Below are 21,424 nucleotides of genomic sequence, written 5' to 3'. Positions count from 1 at the left end.
AAGGATCTGAAGGTGAGGCAGCCTCACTTGCTTCACAGTTTGAGTTGGACTTCACACTCTTCGCATGCATGGTTTCATCCATGATGGGAAGTGGTTGGTTTCTTGACAGTGGAGCTTCTTTCCACATGACCGGTGACAAAATTTTGTTCAGTACTTTGGAGGAGAAAGATCTCCAGATACTCATAGGGATGGGTAATGATGAGAAGTATAGTGTCTCAGGTGTAGGCACGGTTATTTTTCAGAGGGAGCATGGAGCTCGCCTTACCTTGACCGATGTCAAGTATGTACCAGGACTGAAGAGAAACTTGGTGTCGATCGCGATGCTGGAAGACAGAGGCTATGATGTAGTCTTCAGTAAGGGAAAGGTTTTTCTTAGACACATCATCACCAGACAGGTGAAGAAGATTGGTTCACGGGGCAAGAACCTATATGCTCTTGAGGTTCAAGATGCATGCAAAGCCTTGAGCAGCAAGGCAACTGATGGAGACTTGGTGGTTGAGAGGGAGCGTATATTACCTCTCAACATGCAGAGCCAGAAGAAGTCTCAGACGATTGTGGAGGAGCCACGATTGGTGCAGCAGCTTCAGGAGATTGTGGAGGAGCCACAACAGGGGAAGCTGAGAGGAGATCGAGTAGAGAAATCTACTCATCCAGAGACCTCCAGTAGGGGGAAACTTCAAGCCAGGTGGGCTGAGGGATCGCATGCAGCCATACCTCCAGGTAGGAGGTGGGGTGATGTGGATTGATTGTCCCAAGGAGGAGGGGCAGGATCCTTGAGGTACCCAACCTCTTGGATGAGACCTTGCTACGGGAGCCCCGATGTGTAGTAGCAGGAACTGACTGATTGGGTAGAGACAGATGCAGATGGAGCGGCAGAGAGAGCGACAGTGCAGGGAATCCCAGGACAGCGCATAGCTAGCAGGCTGTAGCAATGCGAGAGGCACAAGTGTTTTGCACAGTGCTAGGTGGCACAGAGAGGTGTGCAATGGTGCGAGATGCATAGAGATGTTGCAGTAGCGCATATGTCAGAGAGGGAGCACTTTTCAGCTGCAGGTAGAGCTTCAGCATCAGAGGGTGTTTCTATCCCAACAGGGAGGTCAGTTGGGAGGTGCAGTGTGGATGCAATGCTGGGAGATAGAACCAGCAGCAGCACGGATGCAGTCAGAGATCAAAGTGACAGAGGCTAGAGTAGTCAGAAACTGAAGAGCACAGAGATGCAAAGTTTCAGTCGACAGAGGCAATAGCAGTCAGAGACTTTGATGACAGAGCAAGTGGACCAGCCAGATGTGTTGCATGGAGAACATTCCAGAGTTACAGGATCGGGTTTGAGAGGAAGCCTTTCTTGTTGAGAGGGAGTGTTGAAAAGTGTGCAACAAGAAATGCTTGTTGAGAATACAACAAGATGATGGAGCTTAGTGAAAAGAGTCGCCTTCACTAAGTGGGCCTGCAGGCTATTTTTGGCACAAGTCTATTTTTAGATTATGTCTATTTTTAGACATATGGATCATGTCTATGGATGATTGATCAAGTTGGGAAAAATAGATGGACTTCTATTTTTGATGAAAGTGTGAGTGATCACAGTGTGAGTGATCAAAGTCTATTTTTAGACTGGCTGTCAAAAATAGAAAAGTCAAATATTATTATCTCACAATAATATTTGGACTATAAACTTAATCTTATTCTCTTGGAGCACTTCAGTTTGAGCTACAGAAGTGGCACATGCAGCTGTCAGAAGGAAATACGCTTTTCTTATGAGTCAGTTGAGTTGTTGCATGCATGACTTCAGTTAGAACTCAAGTGAGTTGAGTTTAGTGGACTGGAGGTACAGTTGATGGAGTTGTGTTCAGTTTGACTTAGTTAAACTAGTTGTAGTTAGTCTAACTGCAGATAGACTAATGATGAGTTGTTAAACTAATTATTAACTCATAATACAACTAAAGAATACATCAGTTAACTCAGTTGCATGTCAGTGCATGTTCAGTTCAACAGGGACAAGTGGTAGAGAATCAGATTGCTATCAGTTGTGACTATAGTTGTGCACCAGATCTTGCACAATCAAAGGATTGAGTATGCCAATGAGTTTGCTCACGTATTTGGCCCACATTTTAGCCTTTTCTCACGTCCACAAAGAGTGAGTGACTATTTTGCAGGTGAAAAACGAGTTTGGGAAGCTATTCTCATCAGTTCTTGAGCAGGTATTGAGCAGTGGAGGCAGGCAAGCAGCAGGGGAGATTTGGAGATCAAATCTGAGCTGTATTGTGTGTAACAGGTGGGGATACTTGTGAGAAGTATTATGCTTTGTATTGTTACATGATTCAATCAATATAATATACAGATAGTGTGGGGTTTTTAGCGAGATGCTTTCCCCGGGATACATACTGTGTTTATGAGTTTGATTGATGCTTCTATGTGCGCCTGTGGATGTTTCTGCTTCTGTAAATTGATGATCAACGTAGAGGATATTATGTATTATATATGTTCCGCTTAAATTGTATGATCAGGATAATCTCTGTTGAATATGTGTTAAATTATTCAAAATTTCTACAAGTCTGAGGAAATAATCGACTTCTCTTGATTTGAAACACTTAGATTTCCTTTTAGGGCCGCCGGGAGGGGGAGGGTTCTGCGGATGTCCGGATGCCGGAGAAGAGAAATGAGATGGAGCCGAGGACTGATGGGTGGCAGGGATTCCAGCAGGGAAATCGTGAGCAAACCCAGAAGGGGGGCCCGAGAGCGGGGGTACGGAGGTAAAACAGCCAGATGAGGGACCAAGGTAACCCAAGGGACCGGAAGAGGATAGTACCAGGTTAGGGTTGTGAGGTAGACGGTAAGATGAACCAGTTGTCTGAGGGGCTAACCCTAGGTTAGGGTTTAGGCATCCAGTAACAAAACCTAGGGTCGCCGGGGAGTGAGGAGGCGTCGAGAGGGCCGGCCAGGTGGGAGGCTCATCCGGGAGGACTACCGGCAGAGATCTAGAAGATTCACCATGCGAGTACTGTGAGTAATTCCCAGAGAAGTCTTCGTAATACATACCTTCTGAGCTGGCATTGGGGGTTCGCCAGATGGAGACCCCCTCCAAGGGGTCAGCAGAGTAATCGACGGTCTCCAGGTCCTCCATGGCCAGCTGCGCCTCGAAACGGTGAGCACTTTGCGGAGCAGAGAATCCCGGCGAAAAGGACGTGTTGCGGTTGAAGGTGCGATGAGAAACCGCCACAGGTGAGTTCGGTTAACGCAGCTACAGGTAATGCAAACCCCCGAGAGTCGTGTAGCAACCGGACGGTGACAGAAACGGCAGAGTAACCGACGGAGGATGCGGGTGCGGTGAAGTGTAAACGGAGAGCGGCGAGTTACCAGCGGCTGCAGGGTTACAGAAACCCTAGCCTAACCCTGTTCGCACGATAACCCTACGCGTCTCCATCTTTTGGGTTTATTTGAACTCCTATTAATACAATTTATTATTTTAAGTGGTATTAATCACTCCATAAGTCACCTTATATTTAGGAACACTAAAAAAATGCCTTATATTTAGGTGAAACCTATGGGCAAAATACTATGGGGGCCAACTATAAATTAATTATAGGAGTAAACAAAATAAATTCTATGTGAATAAATAACTGAGTTAAATTACACAACTAGAAAAGAGAAGTACATAAATATAGGAGTAAACACAATAAATTCTATGTGAATAAATAACTGAGTTAAATGTATAAATTCCTTGTAGATTCAAACTAGTAATTGTAATTTGCTAAAACAATATACTTGAATCTACTCTACTCATAAGTGGAAACAATTAAACGATCGCGAAATCACGAAGCATACAAGAGAAAGAATTCAATCAACACATTACATAATTATTTCATAGGGAAAGCCACAGTTAAAAACCATTACTATCTATATATTGCATTAGTTAGAAAATATGAGAAGATTACAATGCTTTGCTCAAGCTTGAGCAACCTCTGCACTATCTCTATTTGTCTCACAACATCCTAAAAAAGCCCAAGCCAATACTTAACCAATTTTTTTCTTGCCCAAGTCCCTATTTCCTTGGGAATTAACCCCCTATTAATTAGGGAAATTCCTCAAAGGAATTTCACAATCCATCATAGGCATTCCTCTAACTGCATGCACCACCTGTACAATTTAGATGATTATAGAACTAATAGACGCTGTCCTTGAACTCCAATCTCAACTGTGAAACTCTCAGATCTGAAATGCATGAGTTATTTATGAGTGAATCCTCAGTTAACTGGTTGATCACTACAAGAAACACCACACTACTAGACCTCTCACTAGTTCCTCCAACAGTTGGAACTAGTTTAATTGACTTTAACTCAGTTAAACTAAATTAATTAATTACAACTCAAAATAAACTCAACTAGGGCTCCTATAATGTAGGAGACACTCTACATGACTCAAGTTAGACCCTCAAATCGAAGCCAACTAAGTCAAATTAACTTGGTTAACTAATACAAGTTGTCATGTGATGTGGAATTACAATTTTGTTCCTAATTTAATTCAATGACAAAATTAAAATATGAGTTTATTGTTGCATTTTCAACACTCCCTCTTAACAAGAAAGGGATTATCTACTACCCTAATCCCGCCTCTATGAAACTCAAATTTTCATCTTGACAATGCCTTTGTCAAAATATCTGCATCCCATTCCTCTGTAGGAATGTTATCCAACAACATGATTCTCTGTTGCACACAATCTAGTAGATGGTGATACCAGATGTCAATATGCTTGGGCCGATCATGGAAAACTAGATTCTTAGAGAGTTTGATACAACTCAGATTGTCATAGTAAATCACTATAGGATCCATCTGCTGACCAAATAACCCAACAAGGATATTCCTCATCCAGATAGCCTCACAACTTACTTGAATCGAAACCATGTACTCTACTACTACTGAACTTAGTGCAACTGATCTCTACTTCTTGTTGTAGCAAGAAACTGCTGCTGACCCAATACTGAAGATTCCTCCTGATGTTCTCTTCCTATCGGATGGACTCAGTGCCCAATCTGTATTTGTGAAGCCTTGAAGTTTCACTCCCTTTATCCTTCTATACCAAAGAATAAACTAAGTGGTGCCTCTGAGGTATCTCAACACATGTTTAACTGCCTTCCAATAGAGTTTGGTTGGCTCAACCATTTCTTGACTAAGTTGGTTAACAACATAAAATATGTCCGGTCGTGTGTTCACTAAATACATAAGTGAACCCACAAGCTATCTATAAATAGTAGCCTCCATTACTTCACTTGAAGTAGCATCTTCCTTCCTCCATTTTCCTGCTAGAGGAGTCTTTATGGGTTTGCTTCTCTCCATGTGGAATTTCTTCAGTATCTTGTTGGCATGTTTTCCCTGAGAGACAAACAATTCCTCATCTCCTTGTCATACTTCCATACTAAGGAAATAATGCATGGGCCCTAGGTCCTTCATCTTGAATGCTCTTGCAAGATCCTCTTTGCAATATTTGACCAACTTATCATCACCTGTTAGAATTAAATCATTGACATATAATGCTATAATCAACAATTTACCTTCAACCATAATATGGTAAAGGTTTGCATCTGATTCACTTTTGGTGAAGCCCAAATTGGTGAAATAACTATCAATCCTGGTGTACCAAGCACGAGGTGCTTATTTCAATCCATACAACTCTCTCTTGAGTCTACACACATGCTACTCTCTGTTGAAGGTCTCAAATCCTTCTGTCTACTCAATGTACACCTCTTACTCAATCACTTCATTAAGGAATGTTGTCTTCACATCCATATGATGTATATTCCATCCCATATGTGCTGAAAGTGCTAGAATAGATATGATTGAATAATACCTTGCTACTGGAGCAAAGGTCTCCTCTTAATCAATTCCCTCCACCTGAGAAAACCCTATGGAAACAAATATGGCCTTGTGTTTCTCCACACTCCCATATGCCTGCTTTCTTTACCTTGTAAATCCATTTGGAACTCACCACTAACTTGTCTGCTAGTCTTGGGACCATTTCCCAAACACTGTTTCTGATAATGGAGTCATACTCCTCTACCATGGCATCGGCCTATACTTGTTTCTGCAATGCTTCCTTGAATGAGGGTGGCTCAATCTATTCACTCTTGTTCATCAGAGCCATGTAGCTAGTGTACTGATTTGGTGAGCTCCTTTGCTTGCGCTATGATGTGGGTGCTCCCATATTATCTATAGCATCATGCATCAATATGTCAGCCTCTCCTGTGGCTTCCTTCCATCTTTTGAAGTCTCTGGTTGAGTGGGTGCTTACACTCGTTGCTCCTTTGCATGTGGCTACTCCACATCATCTCGAGGTTCTTCCTTTCGAGATAAGAGCTCCTCATCTGAATGTAACTGAACCTCCCTCAAAAGGGAACATCTCATGGCCTTCTCTTCATCGAACTTCACATCTCTATGAACCATTGTCATCTTGTGAGATGACAGGTACACCCGATAGTTGTGAGGTGTATCATTGTACCCCAGAAATATGCCCAACTCAGCTAGTGGTTCTAGGTTTTTCATTGCATCCTTGGTAACATGACAGTAAAATTATGAACCAAAGATCATGAAGTGTGCCACATTTGGTTTCTTACCTGAAAAATCTTCTTCTGGTGTATTCATCCCAAGAATCTAATGAGGACTTTTATTCTTCACATGTATAGTTGTGTTGCATGCTTCAACCCACAAGTGCAACGGTAGGCCCTAATCATGTAACATCACTCGTGCAACTCCCACAATACTTTTGTTATTCCTTTTAGCCACCCATTCTACTATGGGTTATGGGGTGTTATTAACTCCCATTGAATGCCTTCTGATGAACATAAGTTATTGAATTCATTTGACACATATTTTACACCGTTATCACTCATAAGAGACTTCACTTTCCTGCCAATGTCCTTCTCAACAAGTGCTTTAAATTCACAAAATTTAGAGAATGTCTAACCTTTATTTTTCATGAAGAAAATCCAACACTTAGGAGAGAAATTATCTACAAATATTACATAATACCTGTGCTTGGTCGTGGAGGCTATCAAGAACGGTCCACACACATTTGAGTGAACTCTTTCAAGGATTGATTGTGCTTGAATGTCCTTATCATGAAAGGTGGCTTTGGTGTACTTCCCCAATGTAAACCCTTTGCATATATCTCTCTACTCTAGTGCGCCCTTGGGAAGTCATGTAGAAATTTTCTACATGATCTTCAAATCTCCATGGTGCAAGTGACCCAATATTATATTCCATAACTCCCCGATGTCCCGGCTCTGCACCTTCTCTGCTTTTGTGCTCATGGCAACACAATCTTCTACATCCAATTTGTAGAGGTTCTTCACCAGAACCCTGATTTGCTTCACTTGTCTTGAGGCTATGTGACGAAGGAAAGCCTTTCCTTTTTTAAATATCACATCATAGCCATGGTACTCCAACATAGCAATTGAAACCAAATTCTTCTTCAGACCCAAAATATATATGACGTCTTTTAATGTGAGAGAAGAACCAAACTCCCTTTGAAAAGTAACAATACCGTTGTCAGTCGCACTATACGTTCCATCATCTCCCATTTCGATGTGCATATGGAGGTACTTCTCCTACAAGTCACTGAAGAATTCTTTGTTGTTGGTCATATGGAATGAGGCTCCACTATCCAGATACCACACACTACCCATCACCAATGTCACCATACAAGTGATGAGGGTGAAATCCAACTCTAATTTTGAAGCAAGGGCTTCACCTGCTGCTCCTTCTGAGGGCTTCTTTCCAACCTTCTTGTGCGGACACTTCGTGGCATAGTCTCCCAACTCATGATAGTGAAAAAATTTAATCTTTGACAAGTCTCTCTTCTTTCCACCTTGACTAGAATCTGATTTGTAATGGGATGAATTCCCTTTCCATTTCTTCGCCTTTCCAGCTAAGGAACAATTCTCCTCATCATCATGCTTGGATGAGGATCCACATTTGGTGTTCCGCCGAATCTCTTCTTGTGCCAAGTCAGACCACAAAAGATCCCACTATGGTAGCTTCTCCCTCCCATTTACTTATTCCTGGAAGCTGTGTTAGCTATTGGGAAGGCGTAGAAGTGATAGGCTAACCAGATCATCTTTAGCAACTGTAACACCAACTCTTCCAAGCTCATCCTAGCATTGGGTGAACTTGGTCAAGTAATTTGGTATTGTGTCTCCCTTCTCCATCCTGATTTTCCTGAGCTTGTCCTTCAGTGCTAGCTTCCTGTGGTCACTGCTGTTTTAAAATAGGTCTGTCAAGGCCTTCCACATTGTATATGGAGTCTCCTTACCATGGAGGTTCAAGACAATATTATCTCAAACTCCTTCTAGGACAATCATTCTCACCTTTACAACACATTTTCTCCACTCTGCCAGATCTCGAGCATTAGTTGCTGGAGGCTTAGGAATATATTTGTCTATGAATTCCTTAAGCTCGTTGTCTTCCAACACTGCCTCTATTCTGTCCTTCCAAGAAATATAGTTCAAACTACCCTCAAGGGCATATTCGAGTCTCAATCCGTAGAATGACATCCTGCTAGCTCTGAAGTATGATACTGTAAATTCGATTTCACTTGCAAAAGAAAATCTCGTATTCTCCTCTTTTAGAGTCATTTATGCTCTGATACCATGTAGAAATTCCTTGTATATTCAAACTTCTAATTGTAAATTTCTAAAACAATAGACTTGAATCTACTCTATACATCGACAGAAATAATTAAACGATTGCGAAATCACAAAGCATAGAAGAGAAAGAATTCAATCGACACATTACACAATGATTTCCTGGGGAAAGCCATGGCTAAAAACCCCTGCTATCTGTATATTTCATTAGTCAGGAAATATGAGAATATTACAATGCTTTACTCAAGCCCGAGCAACCTCTGCACTATCTCTATATATTTCACAACTTCCTAGACAAGCCCAAACCAATACTTAACTAATTGTATGCTTGCCTAAGTCCTTATTTCTTTGCGATGTTTCCTTGGGAATTAGCCCCCTATTAATTAGGGAAATTCCTCAAAGGAATTGTGCAATCCATCATAGGCCTTCCTCTGACTGCATGCACCACCTATACAATTTAGATGATTATACAACTGATAGTACACTGTCCTTGAACTCTAATCTCAACTAGGTAACTATCAGATATGACATGTATGAGTTATTTATGAGTGAATCATCAGTTAACTAGTTGATGATTGCAAGAAACACCACACTACTATACCACCCACTAGTCCCTCCAACTGGTGAAACTATTTTAACTGTATTTAACTCAATTAAGCTGAATTAATTAATTACAACTCATAATAAACTCAACTAGGGCTCCTATAATGTAGGAGACATTCTACATGACTCAAGTTAGACCCTCAACTCAAATTAACTTAGTTAACTAATACAAGTTGTCATATGATGTGGAATTACAATTTTATTCCTAATTTAATTCAAGGAAAAAATTAAATTAGGATTTTCTTGTTGCATTTTCAACTTTAAATTACACAACTAGAAAAGAGAACTACATCAATTATACAAAACTCTTTTCTTTTAGAGTGGGACTTGCTTATATCGAATAAAATGTTGTAGTTTATCAAAACTTGTTACATTGTTAACTTAAATTAAATTAATTAACTAAGATAATTAAAAGAAATTAATATTTTACAAATATAGAAAGGAAATAAATATGAAAAAAAATAGAAAAAAATTAAATAAATTAATCAAATCATAAACTATGAAAATTATAAACTATAACTAAAATAAAATCTTGATAATTAAATTATTTCATTATGATTTAGGCATTTCTCTAAGAGTCCTCCCCATGGTATGAAATAAGAACTCCTTTTATAGATAACTTTTGTTTAAAAATAAAACAACAACTAGTAAATGAGATCCACAAGTTTTTGATATGAGTTGCTAACAATTAGAAAATAATAAATATGTCTCCACAAGTTTCTCATGTGGTTTGATAATAATTAGAAAATGATAACTGACTGATTTTTGAGACGCGTCTGCAACCCTAGCGCGTCTTCTGAGAGATCCCGCTTGCGCCCTCCCTCATGGAGCATGGAGGCGGCCCTGCGGCCCCTCCCCCCTACCCTCCGGAGATCGAAGCCTTCAAGGCTCTCGTTTCAGCAACAGGAAAACGTCAGGCCTCTGGCCAGCAGCAAAAATTCGTCAAAAAACTGGACAGCATACCCAAGGTAGCCTTACCTGAGGAGGAAATCTGCAGATCCGTGCTAAACCTTACAGAAAAAGGTCTGATCGGTCAGTTCACCGGTTTGTGGCCATCCCCGAGAGCAGTCGAAGAATGGGTCAAAAGGAATTGGCTACCTTTGGTAAATGAAGGAATCAAGATCTATTTTGTAGGAAAATGGTTTTTTGTTTTCTTGTTTGACAGTACAGAGGACAGAGGTCTGATTTTCAGAAACGGACCATATTTCATGGGGCCTCAAGGTCTCTACCTGAACAAATGGTCTACTGATTTTGATCCAGCGCAAGACGTGCCCAAGGCGGTTCCTGTGTGGGTGCGCCTCCCGCATCTTCCTCTGCATTGCTGGAATCAAAGCTCCCTCCAATCCATTGGAAATGCACTTGGAAAATACATAGACCAGGCCCCAAGGAAGGATCAGTACTCTTGTGAACGAATTTGTGTGGAGGTCGATTTGGAAACAGGATTACCCGAAGCGATTCAGTTATCGGTGGCAAACTGGACACACATACAAGAGCTTGATTATGAACAGCAGCCATTCAAGTGTCGATTCTGTCATGAGTACGGGCACTTTGCAAGATACTGCAAAAAAAGAAATGAGGAGACACCAGAGAAGGAAAAAGAAGAACAATGGAAACAGGCAAAGAAGACAACATTCAGCAGGCAGAATAACAAAAACAAGGCTAAAGGGACAGAAAACAAAACAGATAATGGAAGTACGAGTAACCAAAACGTTGGTAGCAGTGAAAAAAAAGGCAATGAGGGGGACAAAAACCCCTTTGAAATCCTCACGCCTCCTTCAGATCCACCGGAAGCAGGGGAAGAAGAACCTCCACAGCAGGAGAATATTGAATCCATAGAACCATGTAATAACCCAATCCCCAACTCATGCAATATCTCTCCCCCTACCTACGCAGATATAATAAAAAAAAAGAAGAAAACCGTAGAGAATATGGGATCATCAGATGATGAAACAGTTGAAAGGTCAACAAAAAGGGCTGGGAGAAGATCAAACAAGGAAGCTAGAGAAGAGGAGTCAGAAAGACAAAAAACCCTAGGCAGTCAAGCTACTATCGAAATGACACTAGGGAGGAATGTCAGGCCTAGAGCCTCCAAAGGAGGAGGGCCTATCCCTATAAGTGGTAAATGATGCAGTTGATCTCTTGGAACTGTAGGGGTCTGGGTAATCCCAACAAGGCAGAGGCTATCAAAGACTTATTGAAGATGGAGACCGCGGACATCCTAATGCTCCAAGAGACTAAAATAGAAGGGGAAACTCTTCTAAACACCAGTGCTATGAAATGGAAATTTGATTCAGGAAAGGCTGTTAGTGCAAGAGGCACAGCTGGAGGAATAGGTACTTTTTGGACAAAGGACTTCTCCCTAGAACGATTCGTAGCAACCCAACATTGGATCTTCACAGAGCTGCGTCACACCGTAAGCAATCTTTCCCTCGCTCTGTTTAACTTGTATGTCCCAGTTCAGTATGAAGAAAAGAGAGAGTGTTGGAGGACACTTCTGGATTATATAGCGCAAATCAGCCCCTCAAATTTAGTCATAGGTGGTGATCTGAATATAACTCTAGATCCCAAAGAAAAGAAAGGAGGGATTCAGTCTAGAGATCCTTTCATCAATACAGTGAGCAATCTGATTCTGCAATGGGATTTGGTAGACTTCAAACTAGTGAAAGGCAAATACACCTGGACAAACAATAGAACCGGAGAAAACCATATTTCTGCCAGATTGGACAGGTTTCTCATCAGCAGCTCTCTAATGATGGACAAAAGAATAGTATTCACCAAGATTCTCCCAAAGCTCACATCGGATCATAAGCCTATCCTCTTATGCCTAAAAGAAGAAGAAGATTTAGGTCCCCTTCCATTTCGCTTCAACCCCCTTTGGGCAGGGAAAGAAGGGCTTATAGAAACAGTTCAAGCAGCATGGAGGATAGATGTATTTGGTTCCCCAAGCTATGTGTGGGAACAAAAAATGAAAAACACAAAAAAAGCGCTCAAAAGCTGGATAAAGAAATCCATGCAATCTCCCAATAGACAGAGGAAGGAGGCAGTTCTTCAATTGGAAGGAATACAACTTGAAATGGAGGAGAAAGATCCCTCTTCTACAGATTTAGCTAATGAAAAATCTGCACAAAGGAATGTATACTGTTCCTTCAGAAATGAAGAGGAATATTGGCGTTTAAAGTCTTGAAGCCTGTGGCTCAAATCTGGGGACAGAAATACCTCATATTTTCATAGACAGTGCAGGGCCCGTCTTTCGCGTAATCATATAACAGAAATTACCAGCACCAGTGGTCAGGTCCATAAAGGATTTTCTCAAATCAAAGAAGCAGCTGTAAATCACTTTCAGAATCTTCTGAGTGCAGAAAGTAATGGGAACGAGGAGGATGAAGTAGAGTTTCTCTTAACCATTCCAAACCTAGTCAGTGAGGAAGATAATGACTCTCTGATGAGACCTGTAACGGAAGAAGAAATAACTAATATAGTCTGGGCTATGGAGCCAGACAAAGCCCCAGGTCCCGACGGTTTCACAACACATTTTTATAGAATTTGTTGGGAGATTATCAAAACTGACCTCTTCAGAATGATAAGAGGAACCTTGAGAAAGGCAAAAATGGGTGGAGGAATAAAATCGACATTTCTTGCCTTAATTCCAAAGGAAACAAACCCAGGATCCTTTGACAGATACAGGCCGATTTCTCTTTGTAATACATCATACAAGATCGTAGCTAAACTGCTGGCAAACAGAATTAAGCCTCTTCTTCAAAAACTCATCGCTCCAGCCCAAGGAGGATTTGTGAAAGGCAGGCAAATTTTGGACAATGTCATTCAAATCCAAGAGGCTCTCCATTCCAGCCACTCTCGGAAAGAGCAAGGTATGATTATTAAACTAGATATGAGTAATGCTTTTGATCGTGTTAACCGTTCTTTCCTGCTTAGGGTGCTTGCAGCCTTTAGGTTTAGACAGGAATTCATAAACCTTATTAAAGCTTGCATTGAAAACATCTGGATAGCTCCAATGGTAAATGGGAGACCAACAGATTTCTTTTCAGCCACCAGGGGACTGAGGCAAGGTTGCCCCTTGTCTCCCTTTCTCTATATTCTGATGGCGGACACTTTAAGCAGAAAGTTGACACGGGAGCAACAAAGTGGTATCATTCCTGGGATAAGAATCGTACAAGGCGCAGCCCCAGTAAACCATGCGCTTTTTGCCGATGATTCACTTTTGCTCGGCGGTGCTTCCATGAGAATTGCTAAATCCTTCAAGACAGTTCTTCAAAAGTACTGTAGTGTCACTGGAGCTCTTATCAGTGAGAGGAAGAGTGCAGTCTATGGATGGAATACCGATCAGCAAACAATTGAAAGGATAGCCAGTGAACTGGGATTCAAAGGCTATGCAGAGTGGGATAAAATAAAGTACCTTGGTCTCCCGTTGACGATGGGATCCAACCGAAATTATTTGTGGGAGGAGGTAATATCCAAGTTTAAAAAAAAGATAGCAGCGTGGGGCGGAGTATGGCTTTCCACAGACGGCAAGCTCACTCTCATCCGTTCGGTGCTCTCAGCACTGCCCACTTTCCAAGCCTCCTTGTTAATGGCTCCAAAGCAAATCGCAGACCAGATCTCTTGTTTAATGAGGAATTTTTTGCGGAATGGAGGGAAGGGGAACAACAATAGATTTCACTTAGTTAATTGGGAAATGGTGAAACGTCCCATTGCTGAAGGTGGACTTCAAATCAGAGACCCCCAACATGCAAATCTTGCCTTGGGTTGCAAACTTCTGTGGCAGCTTATATCTGAACCAACGCATCCAATCAGCCAGCTCCTAAATTTAAAATATCTCAGAAATCAGTCGATCATTTCCTATAACCCAGCGCCTTCCCCTGGAGGAACTCAGGCTTGGAGGCTTTGTTGCAAAGGGTTAGACTTCTTCAGGACGCATTTGTATAAAATTCCAGGAAACGGCAAAAAAAAATTGATGTGGAGAGACCGAATCATGGGCCACCCTCCTCTTTCGGGCATAAACGAAATCGTAGATTTAAGAGTATGGTTAAGATCAAAAGGAATCAGGAAAATCGAGGACATTGCAGAGTGGGATAATAAAGGCAATTGGCAGTGTTGGACTCTGCCCAACATACCAGCACACCTAAAAAATCAGCTAAACTACTTCATGGATGCAATCACCGACTTCACTCCAGTGCACAAAGAAGAGGAAGATTCATGGGGTTGGGGACAAACAGGGGTTTACACAGCCAAGCAAGGGTACTTACAGATGCAAGGAAAAAAGGACTCTTTGCACCCGGAAGCAGTGTGGAGGCAGATCTGGGAAAACTTCAGCATCCCGAAGATCAATTTCTTCTTCTGGACCTTGTTTCATAACAAAATATTGACTGGAGAAAATCTTTGTAAAAGGAACATTGCAGGTCCACATCGATGCGTGTTCTGCAAAAAAGCCTTGGAGACCTCAGCTCACATGTTCATTGAATGTGAGTATGCACAGATGGCCTGGGCCAGCTTCTTGGCGGGACTGAATGTTAGTCCACCGGTGCATTGTTCAATAACATACATGTTTTTGTCTTGGAAAGCTCGGTATCCTTACAGTATCGCTGACAAGACTCTTTGGCATAAGGTGTGGATTGCAGCTCCAAAATATGTGTGCTGGAAGTTGTGGCTCTCCCGGAATGAAATTGTTTTTAATAAAAAAGAAATGTCTGCAGGAAATGTCGCAGAAAAGGCCAAGAAACTACTTATAGAAACTTTGAGACAAACCAGTGTCAGAGACAGCTCCCTAAGAGATGAAGAAAGAGCATGGCTGGGTGATTACATTCCATCATCGAGCCCTTCTTTAATCACTCACCCAAAACACAAGGAAAACTGGCAGATTCGAGACACTTTGGAAAATTTCCAGAAGTGGTGGAAATCTCAAGGAAAATGCACTATTTTCTTTGATGGAGCTTCGAAAGGTAATCCAGGCAGGTCAGGAGCTGGGGGGGTCATCTACTTCCCGAATGGAAGAAAAGAGGATTATAGCTGGGGTCTCGGAATTAAAACCAACAACCAGGCAGAAGTCCTCAGTCTTTTAAAAGCTTGCCAACTGGTCAGAAAAGGAAACCCAAAGGAAATTCTAGTGTTTGGAGACTCAGAATTGCTGATAAAATCTCTATTAAATAAGAGAGGGCTCAAGGATCCAATATTGAACAAATAGATATTAAGAGTGAATCGACTCTTGAAGGACTTCTCTTCAGTTCAAATCTACCACATCCTCAGAGATTTAAACACAGAAGAAGACAGCCTGGCTAATATTGGATGCAATCTAGGAAAGAACATGATCAGCATAGATGCAGGAGAACCGTACATGGCAACCATTCCTTGAAAGGACAAGTTGATCTTGTAAATGCAGAAATATGTTCTTTTAGAAACAGAAAAATGTAAAACTCGATATGGCTTTGGCCACCCTTTAATAAAATATCCGTTGCGGTTAAAAAAAAAAGAAAATGATAAATGACTCATACATTATTTCAAAGTAATTATTAAGAACTCAATTAGTCATGTCTAATATTGATCCAAATTAAAATAATTTAACGATAGTTGTGTAACAAAATCAACTCAAGGTTCCATTGCCTCATGGTTTTAGTGTCAACTTGTGGTTTCAAGAGTTGTAACAACGAGATACAACACCATATTTACAACAATTAGTTGCGGCACTAGAGTTATGGCAATGAGTTGCAGTGCCAAAGGTGCGACATGTGAGACACCAAAGTTGCAACACTAGAGTTATGGCACCTGAATTACAACGGGGATTTGTGGCACCAGAGTTGCAACAAGTAGTTGTGGCACTAGAGTTGCAGTAGGGAGTTGTGGCACCCTAATTGCAATAGTGAGTTGTGGCACCAATGTTCTAGCAGTGAGTTGTGGGACTAGAGTTCCAGCAATGAGTTGCAACAATTGTGACCCGAGATACACCCAGTGGCCACATTACAACCTACATAACAACCTTTCTAGTACTTCATGCTCACTCATTAATTCAAAGTAAATACAAATATGATATTTTTCCAATGTTTAATCACAAATTCATAAAAAATACTAAGGAATGCAATGGAAAACACTTTATGATTAAATCCCACATGTAAGCATTAGGTTGGACTAATACAATGTTATATACAAGTGAAAAGGAATTAAGAATAAGGAAAATATGATGTTGGGTATGTGTTATATTATTTCCACAACTAGTAGCTCGCACTATAGATTGCATCGGGCACAACAGGGGTGTCACAAGGGGGGCGTTAGCCCCCCCCTGTCGTGGGGTTAGTGCCCCCGTACACAGGGTCCAGGGCATTGCTGCACGATTTTTTTATTTTATGCAGACCCAAGGATGGGGGGGAAAACCAAAGATGGTGGGTGTACCTACCCATGGTTTTGTGCAAAGGGTTTGCACATGGTTTTGGGCATGATGGTTTTCTGCCCATGGTATTTTGTAGATCTGGTCAAGGGAACTATATTTATGTTCTAATCCATGGTTAGTGTATTAGGGTTTATGAATTCTTTGACATGTATATATATGTATTATAACATTGAAAGGAATATGAATGAAAAATCAATATGGTAGTCCCGATTTTGGGATCTAGGGGAAAATATCTGTGTATATTTGTTTTATGTTCTCGCCATTATATATTTCTTTGTTTTAAGAATTCGTTTGCATGTAATTTCTGTACAGGGTTAAAACCTAAATAAAATGTAGAAACATGCCAATTTTGAGGCCTATCAGTTATTTTCTATGATTGATAGTAAAAATGGGTTGATATGCATGTTGTGAACATTTGATAAGTGTGTATGAACTGACTGATGTTTAATACTTCATAGTCATGGCTCTAGTTTCCTTTGTATGATGTAACAATGAGGTGAGAAAATATGTACTTTAGTTTATATCTAGTTTTTATTTCGTCAAGTGGATAAATTACATGCATGGGAGCATACCTTAGGGGAATTTTGTCCATAAAGAATATAAAATGTATGATTGGAAATAATAATGCAAAGCTAATTTGGGACCAAAGCTCTTCTTGTAATCTGTTAGTGTGGCTGGTGTTTCCCAAACTAGTTATGGGATGGAACAACATACACTGCATCCCTGTTGAGTGTGAGAGGGATCAAAGGTCCTCCTGTGTTTGAAGGGAATTTGGTTTCCTCTGGAGAAAAGCCAAAATAATAGTTACCTATGTGTGAGAACAATATAAGTATGAGGTGGGGATTTTAAGTATTAAGTGAGCAAGGAAAAGGTGTTTAGTTGAGTGAAGTTTAGTATTTGGCCATATGTCATATTTTTATCTTCTACTGAGAGATGCTTGAATATATGCAATGTGCTTGAGAGGTTATTGCAGACCAGAGAAGACTTGTGGTCCTCAAGGTCCTTTAGGGGTAACATCAACCCTGTCGAAATCAATTTTCAAACCTTAGAACATGCCTATAAACTCTATCAGAGATTATAGAAAATCATGGATTAACTCTGATAATTTCAGGGGTGAAGGCCTTCGGGTCGGCCTTATTTACATGGCCATAAGGGGAAAATGAGCAATATCTATAGGAGAAATATCTTGTTAAGCCATTGGGCCATCGATAATGGTGTATCATGCTATCAAGATTCAGGGTCATCAGGAGATCGATGAAGTGGAGCCATATCACAAATGTGATTTTAGCAATTCTTGAGTAGTACATCAATTGATGAAGATGTTTCTATCACAAGTTTCACCTCATTGGTTAATATACATTATTTTCATGTAGTTTTTTTTTTTTTTGAGTCATTGGGTATGATCCTTATCCTTAGCCCTTGTACATATGGTCAACAAGAGTTGTGACTAGTAGCCTAGCCCAAATGGGTTCAGGAGCTATTAGTTATTGGGAGTAAACCTTTTGGATTTTGGTGGTTAGGGAGTACCTTAGAGTTGATTGGGATAATCACTTGATGCTAACAGATCTAGCATTTCAATTGAGTCAAGAGATGATCGAGATTTTTAGGGTTTCCTCTTAAAACTACTGAGATCTATAAGGATAAAGACATGGTTATCTAGTTGACATGGCAAAGGCTACCACATCTATGTGACATGGAATTACACCATGATGACGTGGGAAGGAGGGTGCTATGTGTCTATCACATGGAATTCGTATGAAGGTCACATCATGTTAGAAGGCAAATTCTTTAAATGGGCATAACTTCATTCCCACAACTCATATTCAAACAAAACTTATATTGTTGGAAATCTCTCAATGAGAAGGCAATGGTGATGTTAGAGATGAACTTTGAGGATATTGGAGAAGAGTTAAATATTATAACCCAATCTCCATATTTTAAATACAGAGGTGGGGTTTAGATGGATCACATCCCTAATTAAGAATTAGGGGGTTGGGTATGTTACACAGGGTATGCATTTCCTAAGATAGAGCATGAATTTTTTGAGGAAGGGTGTGTATTTCATGAGGTAGGGAATGCATTTTATGAGATAGGACATACATTTCCTAAACCAAAACAAACCGATACATGGTCCTTGTCTTCCTTTTTAATTCTTTTCATGATCCATATTTAGTTATTTTTTTTCTTCTAAATTTTAGACTCTGTTAGATGAGAATATACCTATGAAATCCATACATCTAAAGTTCCATGATATTCACATTACTTCTGAAGTCCCATAACACTCATTTTTCACTACTAATTTCAGACTCCTTGAAATGAGCATTCACCTCTAAAATTGACTTGCCTAAAGTTTTGCGACACTCGTTTTACACTTGAAGTCTTGTGTTGGCCCTCGTTTTTGATCCAATTTTGCTTAATTAAATACACTTAATTTCCATTTTATCCATCCATATACACCCTATTTTGACCAATTTATGCATATTCAGCTATATAAATTAAGTTTTGTAATTTTTAGATGTTTTTACAAAAAATGGATTTTAAGTGCATTTTTGAACATGACCAGAAATTCTTGTAATGGCTTCATTGATGTCATACTTACACGACACCTGGGCACGAATTGAGCACATTTCTAGAAATATTGGGAACTAATAATGGATGTGTACCTATTGGTTCAGTCAAACCGAGCTTAAACAGGTCTAGTAAAAGCTGGTCAAATAGGACTAGTCATTTAGGAAATCCCTAGGAAATAGGCCAAATTTAGGATTTTATGGGATTTTCTAGATTTTGAGTGATCGGCTGCATGAGCTCGACCTGGATAGATAGGATAAGGATAGACATAGTTGTGAGAGTCATTTTAGTTAATTTTGTTTCATATTTCTCTATTTAAGCCAAAAACATTGAAGGCATGAATATGTAGAATTTGTATAATTTCATATTGAGACTTCTGAACATTGTGAATTAATTTGAGGAACCGGTTCTATCTTATTTTTGTTGTTCAATGCTGTGGATGATTGAATGAGTTTGCATTAGCTGATAATTTCTTCAAGTGTGCAAGGCAAGGGTGGAGGGCCCCCACACCAAGCTAAGTACTCTTCATGGTTAATTTAGCTTAATTTTCATAAACTAGTTTTGCTTCAGATTTGTTCAGTTAATTAGATGAATGAGGATTTAGTATGTTTTTTGATGAATCTTGGTTTACTTCTAATCTGCATATGAAGGGACAAACCAGTGTTTAAGTTAATTTCTCATTCTATTTGATCAAATATTAGAAACTAGAATTCATTTTTCTTGTTTCAAGTGATTTTCTGAATTTCCAGTTTTCTAACAATGGCATTAATGATGAATGAATTTATAATGAAGAATAACAAGGACCTCCTTCATTAGGAGCCTCTTCTATTATTCTTTTATCCATCTTGAGCTATTGTTCATTAGTGGTTTTTTATTTCTGTTCATGAAGTAGTATTGTAGAAGAAGGTCAATCTAGTTCTCCTAAGTTAGGAGCCACTTCTCCTGCTTATTACATATTGAATTAGAAATAATTTAGTTAAACTTGATATTTGTAATATGCTTCTAATTTGGGTTATAATTGCATTTCCTTCAGTCTCCATAACTTTTCTTATAAAGCTGATTATAGTTGATATCCATATATTTTGGACATTCTTCTAAGTTCTAAAAACCCGGATTGATATTTAAAATACTTGTGTTAATTTAATCAATAAATTGAACCAAGATTGTTGACACCTAATCATCAGGATTGGGTGAATATAATTTAAATATATAAATAAATAATATGAACATTCATCGGGAGATGAAGTGAACAGTCTCTCCCTCATGTATATACTGAAGACCTACTTGAAGGAATAACATACGAATCAATTTTTGGTTGAGGAGTTACTGCCTGGTCTGACATTGGTATCAGAGCCAGCTCCCAAAATTAGGTTTTGTGTAACTCCTGATGTCAGTTTCTACCTATGTTCTGCCTATTTTACAGAATTCACACCTGCCCATCTGACCACATTAAGTTTTCCATATATACACTGCTCCACCTGCTATTCACCATTATTCTAGATGCTCATAAACATCCATACGCTACTCCCTCCATGTCGCACGGAATGAGTCAATCTTGCGGACAAGATAGACCTTCCTAGAATTTAAAGAATACCTAATGACAAACAAACCAACCAGACACTATATTTCTCTAAATATGCTTCAATAAACAATAGCAAACAAGTGTTTTTAGGGCCTACCTTTGGTCCAACGCAAGCTTGTGGATGCCCTCGCTCCTTTGATCCAAATGAGCTCCTTTTCGTGAATCTGCAAACACAAACAAGGCAAACAAATTAAATAGCACCTGAAAAACCAATTGCATAAAACATATTTAACATGAAAGTCAAGGAGTCCATGAAACAAATAACATAAGATACTTTTTGAGAAAAATGAGTTTGATTGTATTAATTCAAAAGAAGAAGAACTTTACAACCTTTGCCTTGACGCTGTACAAGCTCCTCCTAGGGTCCAACAAGATGTCTCCTCTACTTTGACAAGTTTCACTCACTCTCCAATGGAACCAAGAGGTATGTGATCTCTCCTCTCAAGCTCAACCAAAGAGTCTTAATTTCACCAGTATTTACCCTCAAAATGTTCAGCTTCTAACCTTTCTAGTCCTCACCCCAATGCCTGTATTTATAGTGCAATGGAGGGAAGTTACTAGGTCCTCCTTCAAAGGGATAAAGCCCTCCTTCAAAGGGATAGCTCCTTTAGTCAAGGGATTAGCTTCTTCTCTTTTGGGATGCAT

General features: G+C 39.9%; 1 protein-coding gene across 1 annotated transcript; it reads left to right on the top strand.

Moving 5' to 3' along the window:
* Positions 1-10,057: 10,057 nt before the first annotated feature.
* LOC149156899 (uncharacterized) lies at positions 10,058-15,432 on the top strand. Its single transcript, XM_089444906.1, has 3 exons — positions 10,058-11,193; positions 11,385-12,366; positions 12,469-15,432. The coding sequence occupies exons 1-3, from the start codon at positions 10,058-10,060 to the stop codon at positions 15,430-15,432; spliced, it is 5,082 nt and encodes a 1,693-aa protein (XP_089301032.1).
* Positions 15,433-21,424: the final 5,992 nt, after the last annotated feature.

The sequence above is a fragment of the Pinus tabuliformis genome, chromosome 9 (assembly GCF_031772625.1).
Source record: "Pinus tabuliformis cultivar Carrire ecotype Pingquan chromosome 9, CPIR1, whole genome shotgun sequence".
Lineage (NCBI taxonomy): Eukaryota > Viridiplantae > Streptophyta > Pinopsida > Pinales > Pinaceae > Pinus > Pinus tabuliformis.
The sequence above is the reverse complement of the archived record's forward strand: the minus strand, read 5'-3'. Positions and strand labels throughout refer to the sequence as shown.